Source organism: Notothenia rossii (genome assembly GCF_949606895.1).
Source record: "Notothenia rossii genome assembly, chromosome: 6".
Taxonomy (NCBI): Eukaryota; Metazoa; Chordata; class Actinopteri; order Perciformes; family Nototheniidae; genus Notothenia; species Notothenia rossii.
Genome location: NC_136909.1, coordinates 39209402 through 39227130, shown reverse-complemented (window position 1 = coordinate 39227130; position 17729 = coordinate 39209402). Strand labels below are relative to the sequence as shown.

General features: G+C 38.6%; 1 protein-coding gene and 2 long non-coding RNA genes across 3 annotated transcripts; 1 reads left to right on the top strand and 2 right to left on the bottom strand.

Annotated features, from left to right (window-relative positions):
• Window positions 1–369: 369 nt before the first annotated feature.
• On the bottom strand, window positions 370–9360 carry LOC307042407. Its single transcript, XR_013809103.1, has 2 exons — window positions 7502–9360; window positions 370–7405 (listed from the first exon to the last, which is right to left on the bottom strand). It is a non-coding gene; the product is annotated as an uncharacterized lncRNA (long non-coding RNA).
• A 394-nt stretch (window positions 9361–9754) lies between these two features.
• Window positions 9755–14751, top strand: LOC307042406 (uncharacterized protein). The gene is made up of 6 exons (XM_079686269.1): window positions 9755–9950; window positions 10982–11027; window positions 11209–11300; window positions 12192–12302; window positions 12562–12838; window positions 13680–14751. The coding sequence occupies exons 2-6, from the start codon at window positions 10989–10991 to the stop codon at window positions 13887–13889; spliced, it is 729 nt and encodes a 242-aa protein (XP_079542395.1). The 5' UTR covers window positions 9755–9950; window positions 10982–10988; the 3' UTR covers window positions 13890–14751.
• On the bottom strand, window positions 13735–16305 carry LOC307042408. The gene is made up of 2 exons (XR_013809104.1): window positions 15750–16305; window positions 13735–15419 (listed from the first exon to the last, which is right to left on the bottom strand). It is a non-coding gene; the product is annotated as an uncharacterized lncRNA (long non-coding RNA).
• Between the last annotated feature and the right edge of the window lie 1424 nt (window positions 16306–17729).

Sequence of the window (17729 nt, the reverse complement as noted above, 5' to 3'; positions counted from 1 at the left end):
CTGAGCAGTGACGATGGCCCATTCCCAAACCGCCCCCTACACCCTACCCCTCCGTTTGCGCGTTCACGCGGAGGGTCCGCCTACGAGTGTGGAGCGGTGTGGAGGGGGAGTGGGCTATCAAGCACTCAAACAGCGAGTCTGCAGCGGTGCTGACTTGAGACCGGTCTCTACCTGACCAGTAGCGTGGCGTGGGGAAAAAATTAGGGGAAGCCAATAATACGTCCTTTCTTTTGGGGTGGGGTGGTCAATGTAATAACGTAACCAGATGAGTGATTACAGCGCCCGGTATCATTTTACACTGTTAACTGTGTTCGTTATTCTCCCGTCCAGGAGAGAAGCTTTAAAATAGGAGACTAAATGGAGTCTCTGTGAAAGTTCAATTGGGTACTTTAATTAAAAAAGGCGCGGTAGTGTTACAGACAGAATATTGTTCAGTCAGACAAACAGCTGTGATCCGCTCCTCGATAGGGAAGAGAAGAGCCTGGATCTCTCCTCCGTGGCTGTTTATATATGGTGTGCTGGCTCCTCCCCGCCAGCCGGCTCGCCTCGTCTCCAATGTCCGTTATTGCATTTAAACAGAGGATAGGTTCTTTTCACATTCAATATATGCTTAACACGCCGTTTCTCCTCATATTCTCTTTCATCACTTTTCATTTAACACATTCTAAACGCTGTAATCAATACTCTAAACAATACTTCTCGGCTCGTTTGGTTTCCGGTCATTCCGGATGTTGTCACATGCTACTCTCGTCTGTAAACAATGTATTCAAATAAACTGTACCTTCATTTAATATTCAGCATGGTAGTATCTCGACATCTATAGTTGTAGTGTTAAATCAGTAGGCTTCGGTTTGCACCACTCCATATCATTTCGCTACTAAATTCACCTCTTCAGGAAATCGTATATTAGCCACATGCTAAATGCTAACCGGAGATGAAGGATTTTCAGAATAAAAGCTTTAAAGCTTAACTGCTTGTACACAAGAATTTCTGGTTTTTCAGTATAAAAGAGCATTAAAACTGACGGCATGTTTAAACTACATTTCCCCATTAAAACATTGATTTTAATTTCTAACAGTCCCTCCTTACACACCTAAAAGGTGTGTATAATACTGAAATCAATGAGTTCTTCATCTGAACTTTGCATATTACATATCTCATATTAACAAACATACAATCAAATGGAATGGTTTTACAGCCGGCTTTACAAAAATACAAAATAAATTCTTGTCTGTGTTCAAACATAAAAGTTTTCCCTTGTGCATAACTTCTAGTGTTTACATTCAATATCATTCTTCAAAATAGCAGCAATGGCTTGGTATCAGAACATTTCTTCCTCCCTCCTTTCACAGAAACCGTTCTCATACCACGCTCAGTGTTAAGGCACTTGTTTTTACAAAGTGAAAAGAAATAAACCATTTTAGAATAGCAATAAAATAGTAAAGTCAAATAAAATAGACCATCTTGGTATAGTATAAAATAAATTGAAAATAAAAATACACTATCTTGGAATAGTATAAAATAAATTGAAATGGATTCACTCCATTTTAGCATTTTATTTTGCTCACTTCTTCACATGATTTCATAATGTAAAGAATCACATCAGCTGGACATTCATTGATCAATCTCATCTCCGAACATCCATCATTTAAACTAACTCATCATTGTCATCAACATCTGTATACGGGGGTGGGTCGTCTTGTTCTGCTAGCATTTGTAATTATCTCCTCATGAGAAATTTACCCTCCCTCCTTTCATACCATTTAAGGTATGAAAGTAATATGTTCTCTAGAAGGGGCCGTTGTACGTTCTACTCTGGGGTACGGCATTCTAGACAGTCATTTCTGGGAGAAGATTTTGCTCAGTTACAACAGTTGTAGAGTTTCATCACTTAAAAGTTCCTTCTCATTACCTTTGGGTGGTCTGTTCTAATGCAGTGATAAAGTCCCTGAAATGGTGTGAGAACCAGTGGAATATCAATAACTCATTATACTAATTTATTTTCAATTCTTGTCTACTTAAATAGCTATGCTAACCCCTTTTACAGTGTGTGGAACCTTGGGTGCCCGAGCATGTGATAATCACTCCCTCCTTTAACAAGAACTTTAAAACAGAAGTCATTTCATTAATGGTTTGCAGTTCAATTCCGGAATTTACACTTATGGCAGATATGTTTCTCCTTTAAATAACATCTCTAAAAGTCAGGTCATCACTGATTGAATGGATGACCTTTAGGAGCTGGTGGCGCTTGTCTTTTAAAACTCATACTCTGGTGCCGTGCGCTCCCTCTGAAGCTGCAAGTAAGATTTAAAACATCTGCAGGGTGGGTTGAGCGACCCCTTCTCCCTAAACGATGTTTGTTGTAACAAATATGCACCATCACAATGAGTGATCCAAGGCCCCGCATGTATTACTCCCAACTACATTAGTTTGTTTTTTTTAAATTAAACTTTGCTTTCGCTCTTTGCCCAGTGTCATTTTAAAACTCTACATCTTGGACGAAAAACAACTGTTATTTCCACCTTAATCTTCCCTCCTGAGGTAATAACCATGCTACAATGGAGATATCAATACTCTAGATTGGAACACTATCTTTGGCTTGGTACTAGCTCTACCTTTAACATTTTCCATACAAATAAAGATTTGTCTGCTTTTATAGAGTGGTTACTAAAACCATCCCTTTAAACTGTAGGTCTATACTGTAACAAATTAAATCTTCCCCAAATTCACACATGAATAAAAAAACTCTTAAAGAATAATTTGTTCATATGATGAAAAGATTGAATAATATGTTCTACCCTCAGTGTGTTTTTAGGGTTATTTAATAGTTTCCTCTTTTTTCTTTATAAATTCACCAATTGATTAATTCATGGCTAATAAATCTTTTTCTTTACGTATTTCTCGTTGGTGAAGAAGTGTGTTTATGTGTAAACTCACAAACTCCCGTTTTCCTTCTCTCCCCCTCTGGTTGTCAAGCCACGACCCCCTCACGTTCTGCCGGACCATGCCAACTCCTCCGTCCTGTCCTATTCTCCGTCCACCTTCTCCTCAGTCCATCTGCGCTTGGACCCTTCCGCTGTAACTCTTTTCAGTGTCCCATTTGCTTTGCTTTTCATCTCCTCCTTTAGTCTCTACTTTGTTGCATGGAGGGCGTATTCCGCTCTCATGTCCCACACTCTGCTCTTGTGTCCAAATCTTGTGGCTCAGCTTGGAACTTCATGTCCTGTGGGGGACCGATGAGAGTGTGCCTTTTTATGTCACCTGTAGTTCTGGATGCCTCAGGTGGAGATGGTTCAGGATAAAGTCTTGTCATTGTTGGTTCAGCTCTGCTTCTCTGTCTGTTCGATGGAGGAGGAGGAGTCTTCCGTGGTGAGGTCTTTTGTCTGCTTGGAAGTTGGGGTCGTAGCGTTCTGACAGGCGGAGAGATAGAGAGAGAGAGATCTCGGGACGCATTATCTATAGTTAACACACTGATGTAAAATAAATCCAATCTTTCCCACTCCATTTTCCTAACCATACTATCTTTCTTTGATGTTAAATGTCATCTAAGCCCAGTTAATGTTTTCTAATAATTGTACCATATCCCTAAACATTGTTGTCACCCACTGTAACATGTTTACTCCAATTAACTTTCAGGAAACCACTTTCTTCCATACATTTAAATACCTAGATGCTTCAAGCACCACATATTTCACACACTATAAAGGAACGTCTCCATATTTTCTCCATCACTTTAAATCTCACTGTTATTTAGAACATAAGTAACTTTGGTGACTGGACATATCTGCAATGTCGCCACTGTCTGCTGGGAAATTTTGTTCATAGAGTTTGTACGTACAAAGCTGTACTTTTGGGTTAGTAGCCTGTGTACTCTTATCCCTAGGGGACCCCACAATTGGTTTGGCTTTGTTCTCGTCATCATCTCTATTTTATCCCTGGTTGTGTCCGTTACAGAATTTAAATAACGAGTCCAAAAATAACATACAAAAAATTGGACTCTTTTTCAGATGTAAAACAAAAAAAATAGGTTTTCACATTAATGTACAATCTATACAAATCTATAGACAATTTGTCTTTTGAGCTGTTTCTATCTTTATCTTATTTCTATTTATTGTTTTGTTCCAGCTCTGCCAAATCAGTCCTAACTCCCAATAATGTTCTGGAAGTTGCCAGTGAAGGGTGACAATGTGTGAGGTGGTGTCAATTTGCTCCTTTTTCTTTACCTTTAAACCGGAGCGCGTGTGAAGTTTGTTACAACGCTTCCGTCCACCGGGGATCAGCCCACTGTCTTTTGTGAACTTTCACCCTCACCCAATCACCTGGCCGAACAGGAGTCTCTTCTGGTGTCTCGTCTGGTATCTCTGTAGTTTTCCTAGCCTGCTGTGTAGACAAAACTTGCATAATATTACTCAGAGTTCTGACATATTCATCCACTTCTATTTGTCTAATATCTAAAACTGGACCACTCCCTCCTTGGAGAAGGCCCAAGCTTCGGCATACCTCTTGTTGACTACATGTTATTATTTATTAACTACAACGTCACTGAAATCAACATATCTGTATAATCATGACACTCCCTCCTTTGAGCATAAAATGCTCAATTAATATTGCAATGATTACCCTATTCTGAACAGGACATGTAAAACCCATAACGTTGCATTAAAGAAATATAACTTCTCCGTGTACCCACAAGGGGTACAAAAATATCGTATGATTTATGGTTTTCTGATGGTATAAATGCATATTCACTATAAAAAAAATCAGCAATTAGCACTTCTAATAGTTTACTTGTTTCATTAATGGCTTTTGTAATGGTATTATGCATCATCGTTGCTGCGAAAAACAATACCTCTGGTGTCGCTAATGCGTCTCGATAACTCTAGGATTAGAGGATTGGTTGACACTGCTGAACTAACATATGATAAAATAATCTGTCTCCAAACTGGAGGGAAAATATGAACTATTCTCACAGAGAGTGACCTGCATGAAGGGCTGGTGCCCCTCACTCAAATGAGATATTGCCTTACGCACTACACTATAAATCAGTAAAGTTACTCAAGAATAAATAAATAAAGACTGATTCTTGAAACTGTTGTAAAAACCCTACAACTTCTTCATCCAAGCTCTCAATCAGTGTTATGTTATTTAATCTGCGGCTCATGCCTTAAAACAGATACTTCAGACCGATTATAAAATTGTGTTTGATGAAAATGTAATCTGACTCCATAAATCACATAATTGTTTGATTAAAAACTACACTTCTGGCTAAGAATAAGTGAAGTTCCCCTTTAAACACAGCCCCGGTCTTCTGACGGGGTCCATTTATGTACTGGCTGGAAAATGTTGGGCCAGTCTCCGTCGCTCCGTCACTGTTCTCCCGTTAACAGTCACTCTCTAGTTCAGCTGGGTTCTTGTTGACTTCTTCACTGGTTTGAGACAAGCGACCCTATCGGACACCTCCCTTTGTCTTTCGGCAATAATGTCATTATGGGCTTCAACTGCCTTTCGTCTCTCTTCCATTCCTCTGTTGAGCTGCTCTTCCATTCTTCTGTTGAGTTCCTTTTCCATTATTCTGCCGAGTTCTTCTATTCTTCTGTTGGATTCTTCCTCTCTTCTGCTGAGTTCTACCACATGTAAGCTGTTTGTCAATCCTTGGCTGGCATCTTCCAGATGGAATACCAGACTTGCAACCATAGCTTTTCTTTTTTCAGCTCTGTTCATAGCAATGTTTTCAGGTCCATACCAAGAGGGTTGTCCGGCTTGTTGTTCTCGCAGGTATTCTCCATTTTCATGGTCAATTGCTGCTTTTCTATGGGCTTTCGTTGGTTCAGGCTGATTATCTGCTGGAAGCAGTCCTCTCGTTTGCCACTGTTCCAACAGTTTCTTATATTGGGTCCATGTCTTCCATCTAAGATTGGAACTGTTGTAGCATCTGATCTGATTTTTACCCTTTCCTTAATAACTGCAGTTGTGCATGGTTCTGCGTCTGGTCTCAACTTAGTGTCTTTAAGTGACATGTTCTCTTCTTATTCGAATGAAATTATGAAGTTTATCAAGGATTGAAGCACTAATCCTCCGACTAGCACCTTTGTTCCTGATTTTAATATCCTATGTCATCCGATCTTAACTTTAAATCAGGTTGTTTTTTTTTTTTTGTTTTTTTTTAAAAATTTTTATATTATTAAAGTAAATTAAAATATAAAAATTTTGCTAATTCTAAATTGTTTAAAAAATAAAAATTTGTGCAAATTTTAAATTGTTAAAAATAAAAATTGTACAGTGTACAGTATAGTTTTGACTTTGAAATATGAATTTGGTTCAAATTCACAATGTTATGGTGTTTCTGCTATTTGGGTAATAATTCTGTACTACCACCAGAGTGCGCTATTTTAAATTCCAGCTTAATCCACTAGGGAATAGCTGTTTCAAAACTGACTCGTTTTTAACAAGGAGAAACTTAGTTTCCTCAAAAATATCTTTAAAATAGGAATTTACACTATGGTTAAACACCACAACACATAACCGCCAAAACACATTTGCAAAGAAGAATATTCACAATGTTATGGTGTTTCCGCTATTTGGGTAATAATTCTGTACTACCACCAGAGTGCGCTATTTTAAATTCCAGCTTAATCCACTAGGGAATAGCTGTTTCAAAACTGACTCGTTTTTAACAAGGAGAAACTTACGTTTCCTCAAAAATATCTTTAAAATAGGAATTTACACTATGGTTAAACACACATAACACACATAACCGCCAAAACACATTTGCAAAGAAGAATATTTCAAAAACCGCCAAAACACATTTGCCAGCAGCAATATTTCAAAAACCGCCAAAACACATTTGCCAGCAGCAATACTTCAAAAACGGCCAAAACACATTTGCCAGCAGCAATACTTCAAATCTTTGGAAATACAACAATCCTTCTCTCTAATATCCAAAAATTGATTCAGCCTTCTAGTTCCAACTGTGACAAGAAGTATTATTCGTTCTTCACAAGATGGAGGTCAGGAAAATGCCTCATTGGAGTGAAACCAGCTGCATAAGAACAAAGAAAGGAGTGCTTTGAATTAGCATTTCACGAAATGGCGATTGCCCTGTCTTTGTTTTTCCACATGTGGGGTGTAAACAAGATGGCACCCGATTATTTCGCACTCTGACCTGTAGACAAAGAGATTTGTCCATGCGGCTCCCAGGTGGGAGTTTAAACAATGGCTAGGTGATCTTTAAACGAACAGTAACAAAGTAAACCACTGGTGTGGTATCATAAACCCTGAAATACAAGCCAAAACAACACTTAGTTTAAAATAACCACATTTCTATCTAGTTTACTATGAAAAAATGGGCTTTATCTTATTGATATCATCACTTAAAGTTAGGAACCCTTACGCACTAGCTATAAACCTGTTCACGTAATATTTGACTTTATAGTCGACTATGGGCTTTATCTTATTGATATCATCACTTAAAGTTAGGAACCCTTACGCACTAGCTATAAACCTGTTCACGTAATATTTGACTTTATAGTCGACTATGGTTAACTGTTGCTATTTGGACACGCCAAACTGGGACTAATATGGAGACCTATCAGCCACTGATAATAGACCGTCGTCTTATTACTGCACTGCTGCTGTAACTCCGATTACCGTAACCCACCCGCAATATCTTTTTTTAAACAGAACAGTTTTAACCACTGATAAAGGCCTAGACCTTAACCAAGCCTTTCTTGAAAAGGACTTTCTTCACTGACTTCGGTCTTAGCCCTTAGCTGATTCACTATGCCCCGCTACTTTTCACTTTCTCGGCCCTTAACCGATTCGCTATGTCTCCAGATCTTAACAAAAAGTCGTTAAATGGGCTATATACCCTTACGTCATAGGCTAAATAACTATTAACGTAACAAGAGACACCCATGTGAAAGCAGCAAGGCACCTATCCGAAGTACAATGTCCACACACTATATATTTAAAATTCAACACCCACACGTGGTTAATAGCATGCAGGGTTAATGGAACAAAAGAAAGTGTGAACTCACCCTGCTTGTGACAAAACAACGCCTCGTGGTTTTAGAGTGATTATTTTATGAATTTGGGTTGTTTTAACATTAAAATGCACAGCTATTTTCAGGATCAGCCGGCTGCCATCAAACACACAAATCTAACTTTGCCTAGTTTAACTAGTGAAGAATCTTTGTCATAACAGGCATCTTCTTACCGATTGATTTGAGCTCTTGTGTGTCGAATGGCTGCAAGCGTCTCCAGAAAACAGCCGGTTGGTTTTCTCTCCTCGGTCAGCGAGATCACGTCAGGGACGTCACCAGATTGTTAACTGTGTTCGTTATTCTCCCGTCCAGGAGAGAAGCTTTAAAATAGGAGACTAAATGGCGTCTCTGTGAAAGTTCAATTGGGTACTTTAATTAAAAAAGGCGCGGTAGTGTTACAGACAGAATATTGTTCAGTCAGACAAACAGCTGTGATCCGCTCCTCGATAGGGAAGAGAAGAGCCTGGATCTCTCCTCCGTGGCTGTTTATATATGGTGTGCTGGCTCCTCCCCGCCAGCCGGCTCGCTTCGTCTCCAATGTCCGTTATTGCATTTAAACAGAGGATAGGTTCTTTTCACATTCAATATATGCTTAACACGCCGTTTCTCCTCATATTCTCTTTCATCACTTTTCATTTAACACATTCTAAACGCTGTAATCAATACTCTAAACAATACTTCTCGGCTCGTTTGGTTTCCGGTCATTCCGGATGTTGTCACATGCTACTCTCGTCTGTAAACAATGTATTCAAATAAACTGTACCTTCATTTAATATTCAGCATGGTAGTATCTCGACATCTATAGTTGTAGTGTTAAATCAGTAGGCTTCGGTTTGCACCACTCCATATCATTTCGCTACTAAATTCACCTCTTCAGGAAATCGTATATTAGCCACATGCTAAATGCTAACCGGAGATGAAGGATTTTCAGAATAAAAGCTTAAAAGCTTAACTGCTTGTACACAAGAATTTCTGGTTTTTCAGTATAAAAGAGCATTAAAACTGACGGCATGTTTAAACTACATTTCCCCATTAAAACATTGATTTTAATTTCTAACAACACACATTTGTATCATACAAATGCAGGACTTACACACGCCTGTTATCTGACCGACAGGTCCGCACCAGGGCTCGAGCTTAAGGACGTCCCGTCGTCGAAAAAAATTGTGTCAGGGAGGATAACAAATAATTTTGGGACGAATTTGGGACGAGAGTTAAAATAAAAATACCCTGCTAACTCTACTACAAACGGCGATGAAAATGAAATCGACTGCACGTTGTGTGTAGCACACAATTATTAAACCTCCTTGTCAACATAAACACACAAAACATTTAGCAACCCGCGAAACTATGGAATCAAATTAGGGTCAATAATATTCACAAATTATTTCACAGTCTGCAGTTGTATATCACCTGTTGTGCGCATGTGAAAAGATTTTGTGCATGTGTAAAAAAGTTTTGTGCACACAGATATAATTTGCTCGTGTAAAAACATTTTGCAGCTGTAGAAATATTTTGTGCGTGTGTGAAAAGTTTTTGCAGATATAATTTGCACGTGTAAAAAAGTTTTGCAGGTGTAGAAATATGTTGTGCAAGGATATTTACAACAGTGAGGTTTCACAAAGTCTGAGATACGGACACACAAATTTCCTATCTGTGTGTGCGAACCTGAAGTTACAAGCTACAAGCTGCTATTTACGAGTACGAATTTTGACCCTGTTTTTACGCCTGAGTATGCTAGCCAATCAGCACGTTGCCCACTGACTAGCCAATCGGGACGTAGCCCACTGACCATCCAATCATAGGACACAAGGTTCTAACGCGTTCGTTTTGCTGACCTGCGCCACTTGGAGCGTGCTTGCGGGAGTCAACATGGAGGAGCCCGAGGCGAACTCTTGTGGGACACAGGTGGGTTAATTACATGCTACCACGGAACATGCCACTACAGTTTTAATTAACTAACGTTACATCGTAATTAACTAAATATATCAAGACAGCTGTGCGTGCATCCCTGAGTTACTTATATTTTATATTTAACGCTAGCTAGTTGAAGTGGTCTTTGCTATTGTCTTAGCTAGCTACAGTCTGTTGGCTAAATTAACGTTTGTTGTTGTTGTGCCGTTTGAATGAGTAACGTTAATGTTAAAGAAATTAATGCAACACTTTTGTCGGGTGCTTCCTGACATAATGCCCCGGGCATTTAATATGGAGAGGAAGGTAACGTAACGTTAGTTAGCCAAAGGTCGAAAAGGTTCAGTTTCCAATCCGATTTGTGTTCACGTCAGCTGGAAAATAAAGCAAGTGAACCGAAAAGGAACGGTAAAGTGGGCTAACCATACGATCTTCATAATCAATAATAAATAACTGTATGGCCTACTCAACACAAATGCTCCTTACAACCCGCTGCAATAGACGATGAGCGATTCATGTTTTCTTAAAAATCATATACTCTACAGTATATGATTGATTTATGTATTAATTATTTTTATTTGTTTAAATATAATTCTATATTTTTTTCATATACTCTACAGTCCATGCATTATACTTTTTTGCATGAAAAGGGCAGAACTTCAAAAGCTTTAACCTGAAACACATGCCTCACTGCTCGAGTTCAGGCCAAAATTAGCCTTACTTCATTCATTTAAAAGACCAATCAGCAATATTTAGGACACAAATAACATATTTATAACAATAAATGCTCTTCCTCAGCTATGTTTTATATAATGTAAACACAAGCAGTATTGTAGCCAAAGATAAACATTTCACTATACATTGTGCGGGTCATCTTATGTAGGCGCCGATCACATCATGTTATTCAGCACAACACCACAAAAAGGGGTCTGGCGATGGACACGAAGATTATTTCAATCATCAAAGGACTTGGTGGGACAAGATGTGGTGTGGATACATCAAGCAATTAATACCTTTTTATTTTGCAGATATGGTATGGTAATATTTGGTGGAATTGATGGATTTTCAAGAAAGGTTAGTGCTTCCTGGAGTTTATTTTACAATTGAACAAAAGTGAATTGATATTAAATGCCATTTTTTAAAGTTAATTATCACGCACATACAGTATGGGGTCAGTATTTAATTCATTAATAGGTTATTTGAGTACTGTGTTTCTGTGGTGCTTACTTTTTCCTTTCTATAAATGCTCTCATAGATCATGTACCTACAAGTAGCCAATAACAACAAGGCTTCAACAGCTCTGCAGTTCTTCCTTGAGGCTGTGGACAAACACGGATTTCCATCCAGGTAACAGGCTATTTCTTGTTTTGTGTGTGTTTTTTTTTACATGTAAACATTGGATTATTGGAAATACTGAATATGAAGAAAAATGTCAGGTGCACTTGATACAGTTAAAAGAACACTGATTTGTATCAGTCTAGGCCATTTTATAAAAATAAGGTAGACTTTTGTCACGGCAGCCGTATTGACATGAACTAGCAGGTAAATACAGGTTAAATTAATTAAGTTGATTAAGGTTCCATTCTATTTAGTGCAGTAGAGCCTTCTAGTGAGCCAACATGCACAATAGCAGCACCCTGACTGTTTGATCTGAATGGAACAGAACATTAATTAGTATCACTGGTAACACCTGTGTTTACCCTACTATTTTATGTCAAAATGGCTGCTTTTCAAAAAGGTCTATAGGCCTACATGATCAACAGATTTTTCACTAAGTTTTACAAGAAAAGTTGTAAATTGATAGTTGGGGATATAGTGCCTATTAAGCAAAGGCCCAGGAAGCCCTAGCACCCCCTATATGTCATTTCTGAAACAACACTTTACCAGTGATGACACTTATGGGTATGGCCTTAGAATGAGATTGGATTATTCATTCCTTGTTTATATTACTTTACATGACCTCATGACATATTCCCAATATTATGTGTAGGTCTTTCCAGTGATGTGCCCATAAAGAATGTTTCAGTCTCATACTAAAACCTCTTGTTTCTGTGGTAACAAAATCTTTAAAACTGCTGGTTCCCTGGGGGATTAGCCAGTAGCCAATAGTGAAGCTTGTTAAATGGCTATAGCTGTACTTAGAAAACTGGAGATACAGCCAGCTCTAAGAGTACAGAGATTCAAATTTCACATTGTCAAATTACTTAACATGGTATCTGTATGGTTGTACATGTCAAGGGTCAGAGGAGACCAAGGTGTGGAAAATGTGGACATTGCCAGACATATGTTTGACGTTCGTGGGTGCGGCAGGGGAAGCATCATCTCAGGGAAAAGTGTTCATAATCAAAGGTAATATCAGTGTATGGTTGTAGCTTCTGTCATAAAGCTTTCTTTGGTCAAAATATCTTTTGCTAGTGTATCGCTTAATAGTGACGTGCTGCCATTAATTATGGTTCTAAAAGTTGTTGCTGAGATTAATGTACATATTAGTGTTATTAGGGATGGGGAAAAATCCATTGAGTTACTATTTGCATTTTTTGCAACGTAAAGGTGTGATAATTGTTTACGGACTGCATTTATTCATTTATTTTTGTCAACTGTCTTTCAGGATAGAGCGCCTGTGGCGTGACGTGTGGAATGTCGTGTCAAGTATTTATTACGATCTGCTCCACAGCCTAGAGGAGGATGGCCTGCTCGGCCCAGCAAATTGCACACACCTTTTCTGTGCTCAGTATGTCTTTCTGCCCCGAATTCAGGAAGATCTTGACACATTCACAGATGGCTGGAATAACCATTCACTCCGAACAGAACGTAACCTCACTCCTAACCAGCTGTGGGAAATCGGGAAGAGTCAGAGCCCTGTCAGCCCTCCTGACAACTTCGAGGTAAAGGGGAAAAAACTGTTTTGTAGTTCTGTGTTTTATTCACCATTATGGAGGAAGCCAATGTTAGCACACCTTGCTTTCTTTTAGAAGTCATAACAATGTTAGTATTTGGTTATATGTTTATTTGACAAAATCCTTACACTGTTCTTAATATTATAATGAAAATGCAACACACAGGAACTGGAATTTAGCCTACCAGGACCACTGTGTTTCACTTTACCAGGCATCTTCCAATAGTACACAGCAACAACCATATGCATAATCAGGCTACAGCAGAATTACAATTTGTGTCAAAGCCAACAATGGGCTATGCAACACAATGTAACATTGAGTTTCAGTTGCATAGAATAGTTTTGTTGATATACAAAGACATAGGCCACAATCTGACAAATGTAAAACTAATGAAAACAACTACTGTTGTAGTTGTTTTCATTTTATTTTTCTTTGAATTTGTAGGCCTCAAAAAGAATATTGCAGGAAAAAAAGATGCTGACTTCTTTCACTGGTAAATTAACACCTGAAAACTGCAATGAATATGCAGTGCACTAGTCTATTTAGTCTGTACAAGGATAACATTTAAACTAAATAAATGGCTTAATAAATTACAGTTCAGTAATGCATGTCAAGTGATTGAAATCTAGTTTAGTGTTCATGTCAAGACAAAACAACAATTGAATCAGTGGGGTGGAAATAATTTAATAATAAATAATGGACTGTATTAGTAATTTAGAATTTGTATTTGTTGGGAGCCAAATGATTTCTAGAAAAGGTTCCTGACCACTGTTTTAGGGTGTCATCCCATGTAATTATTTTAACAAACCCGATTACTTTTTTATTTCAGGGGATCCATTTTCCAGATGTGGAAATTGCAGACATGGATCAAATTGGAGTACAAGTTCCTGAACTGGCATCTCCCCTGGGCATCGAAGAACTGGAAGGACTGAATCAACTTTTTAATCCTACTGCTCCTTCATTGTGTTTTGGGGCAGACATCTATAGTGCTGTAGTTCACTACATAGAGGGTGTCCTTGAATCAAGTCAGGAAGCATAAGGCACAATGCATACTAACTTTCAGCAGTGGAAGAAGTATTCAGTAATTAGTTGCATATAAATCCTTTATATCCTGTTGGCTAGTTTAATCTCCATCAATGCATCATATTCTATAAGATCATCATGTGTTTGTATCTTTGTCTCTGTCCTGTGAAAACCACGTATCTCTACAAAGTCAGAAAAACAGCCTGTTTTCAGCTTTGTGACGACTACTTTTCAAGCTGATCCAAGAGGCTTTTTAAAGAGTTTATTTAGCTGAAGAAGAATTTAAGTAACACTTCATCCTTCAGTTGATCACAAACATTCAACACCAACACATCTGGAGATACGTGGTACTTTTGTGGGGGTGGTTGGGTAGAGGATGATGGAATATATATATATATATATATATATATATATATATATATAGGGCATGACTGTTATATTCTCATTTTGAAAAGGGAAAATAAATGTATTTCAATTTTAGAGGCCTACTTTATTTGTAGTAACCTGAAATGTTACTCTTAGAATAACATGGCTTTCCACTAGCTAATGCAGTTCCTTGTTACATGAAAGATACTACAGTAGTAGTATAATGTTCTATTTTAGAACTCACAATAATGTCCCTACCTTTCATCCTGACATTGACTTCTGTTCATTCCGCTACGACTTGAAAAAATCATTTTCAGAGACTTCAACCTGCATTCAAAATAGTCCCCGGGGAAATGTTTACACAGCAAATGATCAGTTCTGTGGTTTATGAATGGAAATTACTTTTTTAGCCGCAGAACATTTTAAGGTATATAATATAATAATTCAAATTTTGATTGTTGTGAAAAATGTAAAATGTGGGTAAATTGAAATGAAGCAAACATCCAAAGTCACTGGTCAATGGTTTATTTCTTAGAATCTTTGGATACAAGAGCTGTAGGATTCAAGTAAATACATCAGCAATAACAAGTACTGTAATAGACCATTTTCTAAATATTGACTATTAACAGAATGAATGATGCCATTGGTTACAACTACCTGAACCAGGTGCCAGAACTACATATGGCACAATCCAAACAGCCCTTCCAACAAAATGCAGTACAAAAAGAGTACCAGGCAAAGGTTATAGTATCTGTCACAAAATGTCATGTTCAAGTTCAATTTTGAGCTGACCACTGGAACAAATGAAGTAGTAATAATCTCAAAAGGTTTCGTTTCTGTGAGTCGATATTCTTAAAATGGAGATCTCTTTTCAGGTGAAAGAATACCAAAGACAAAAGCAGAAGCTCCATAACACTGAAACAATGTTTTTTTTGCAACAGAATCATACTGATGAGCAGTATCTAAACTAGACCAAAGCCTGTAACATAGGTTGCAATGCAGCTCTCCACATGCTTGGAAAAGTCCTCATAGTTTTGGAAGTGCCCAGGTACATGCAATGTGCCAAAACATGTGGAAGACTTCAGGTACGCCTCCTTCACAACTCGGACCTTCAAGGTGTCTGTAGGGATTTCCCACCCTACCCAGAATTTTGTCAGCTGTTCGAGTTGGGATGGAGAGGCTGCATTCAAAGAAAACAAGAGGTTGTGGAAATACATCAAATAAATGACATTTGCGTTTTTAAAGATGAGCTGTATTTTACTGCTTTACCATGTTGTTTTATATATAGGTAAATGGAAATACTTTGTTGGGATAGTACTGAGCCCAAAAAAGGAGGGTGGCACAAAGTAGTATTAGCAAAGACCACATCAACTAGCTAGCGTTAAATATACAATTTAAGTAACTCCGGGATGCACGCACAGCTGTCTTGATATATTTAGTTAATTACGATGTAACGTCAGTTAATTAAAACTGTAGTGGCATGCTCCGTGGTAGCATGTAATTAACCCACCTGTGTCCCACAAGAGTTCGCCTCGGGCTCCTCCATGTTGACTCCCGCAAGCACGCTCCAAGTGGCGCAGGTCAGCAAAACGAACGCGTTAGAACCTTGTGTCCTATGATTGGATGGTCAGTGGGCTACGTCCCGATTGGCTAGTCAGTGGGCAACGTGCTGATTGGCTAGCATACTCAGGCGTAAAAACAGGGTCAAAATTCGTACTCGTAAATAGCAGCTTGTAGCTTGTAACTTCAGGTTCGCACACACAGATAGGAAATGTGTGTGTCCGTATCTCAGACTTTGTGAAACCTCACTGTTGTAAATATCCTTGCACAAAATATTTCTACACCTGCAAAACTTTTTTACACGTGCAAATTATATCTGCAAAAACTTTTCACACACGCACAAAATATTTCTACAGCTGCAACATGTTTTTACACGAGCAAATTATATCTGTGTGCACAAAACTTTTTTACACATGCACAAAATCTTTTCACATGCGCACAACAGGTGATATACAACTGCAGACTGTGAAATAATTTGTGAATATTATTGACCCTAATTTGATTCCATACGAAACACTCACACACACACACACACACACACACACACACACACAGACAGACAGACAGACAGACAGACAGACAGACAGACAGACAGACAGACAGACAGACAGACAGACAGACAGACACACACATACACATACACATACGTAAGCTGTGCCTATGTGCTGTCAGCCAGCCGCACAGCTGGCTGTGCCCGCGAATTCCTGGCCCGCAAATTCGCGGGTCTATCTACAGTAGGCTATGTACTGAGTGTGTGTATTTCGCGGGTTGAGTGATGTAAAATGACAATGGTATCCCGTGGAGGAATTCTGAAATGTTTTACCGTTACATCACAAAAACGCACAGCAGAACCAGACCCTGGAGCGCCGGCCTCTTTATTTACTTACTCCACTTCATCCCCTATGGATAATAAGGCTGAGATGAGAACCCTCCATCGTATTTAGTCCTTAGCAATATGCTGCGCCTCTCCCCATGTATGGATGGGTACCGAACCCCGGTATTAAACGGGCTCCGCCCGGGCCGGAATTATTAAAGACAGTGGTGACGTTAAGCTCCGACGTTATCTGACTTTTTATCGGTACTGGAGACATTTAAAAAATATATGTCATATGTAGTATTGCTACATAAACATTATATCGCAGTTTTAGTTTATCCAACTCCGTTTCTAATATGCAATAAGACTACAACATGCGTCTATGATGTATTTTCGAGCTTTCCAATCCAGACGAGATCTCTCTCTCCCGTCTGTGTGCGAGGGGCGGGGCAGTTTGTAAAGGTCTCCTGACTGTGTTACAGACTGTCCTCCTGGTTAGTGGTTACTCTGGGTTCTGTATTCAGGACAGAGTGTTGGATTTTTTTTGATAATTGGATGGGACTTGATTTGATTCAATATTAGTAATTTTCTCGTTTGTGTGTTTGTTTAAATATATTTGGCCTTTGTCATGTGATTGACTGATTTACTCAAATAAAAAGGTTGATGAATTATCATCTAATGATTTGTATGATGTTTTATTTATGTTAAAGGTCACTTTGAATGATTTTAACTAATGATAAGTAGTAGAAAAACTAATATTTTAAATTCGGGACGGTCCACAATAATTTCGGGACGGCTTAGATTGTATTTCGGGACGGTTCCGGGAGGATGATGAAAAAAGTTAGTCGAGAGCCCTGGTCCGCACGCACTCTCCAGCCGAAACTCTAATAAGCATTCATTCACAAACTAAATCAGGAGACCTTTAACGTTTTACATCCGGTTCGCTCCTTTGTTCCTCGCTGTACACAGCTCCAGTTTGGGCATTGGCCTGTCATCAGATTGTATTTGTTGTTGCTGCTGCTGCTGCAGCGGAAGTTTAGTACAATTATTTTTTGATTAAATACTCCAAATCTCCACCCTCCATAATTGCACTTGCTTCAGTTGCTTGCTACTTTC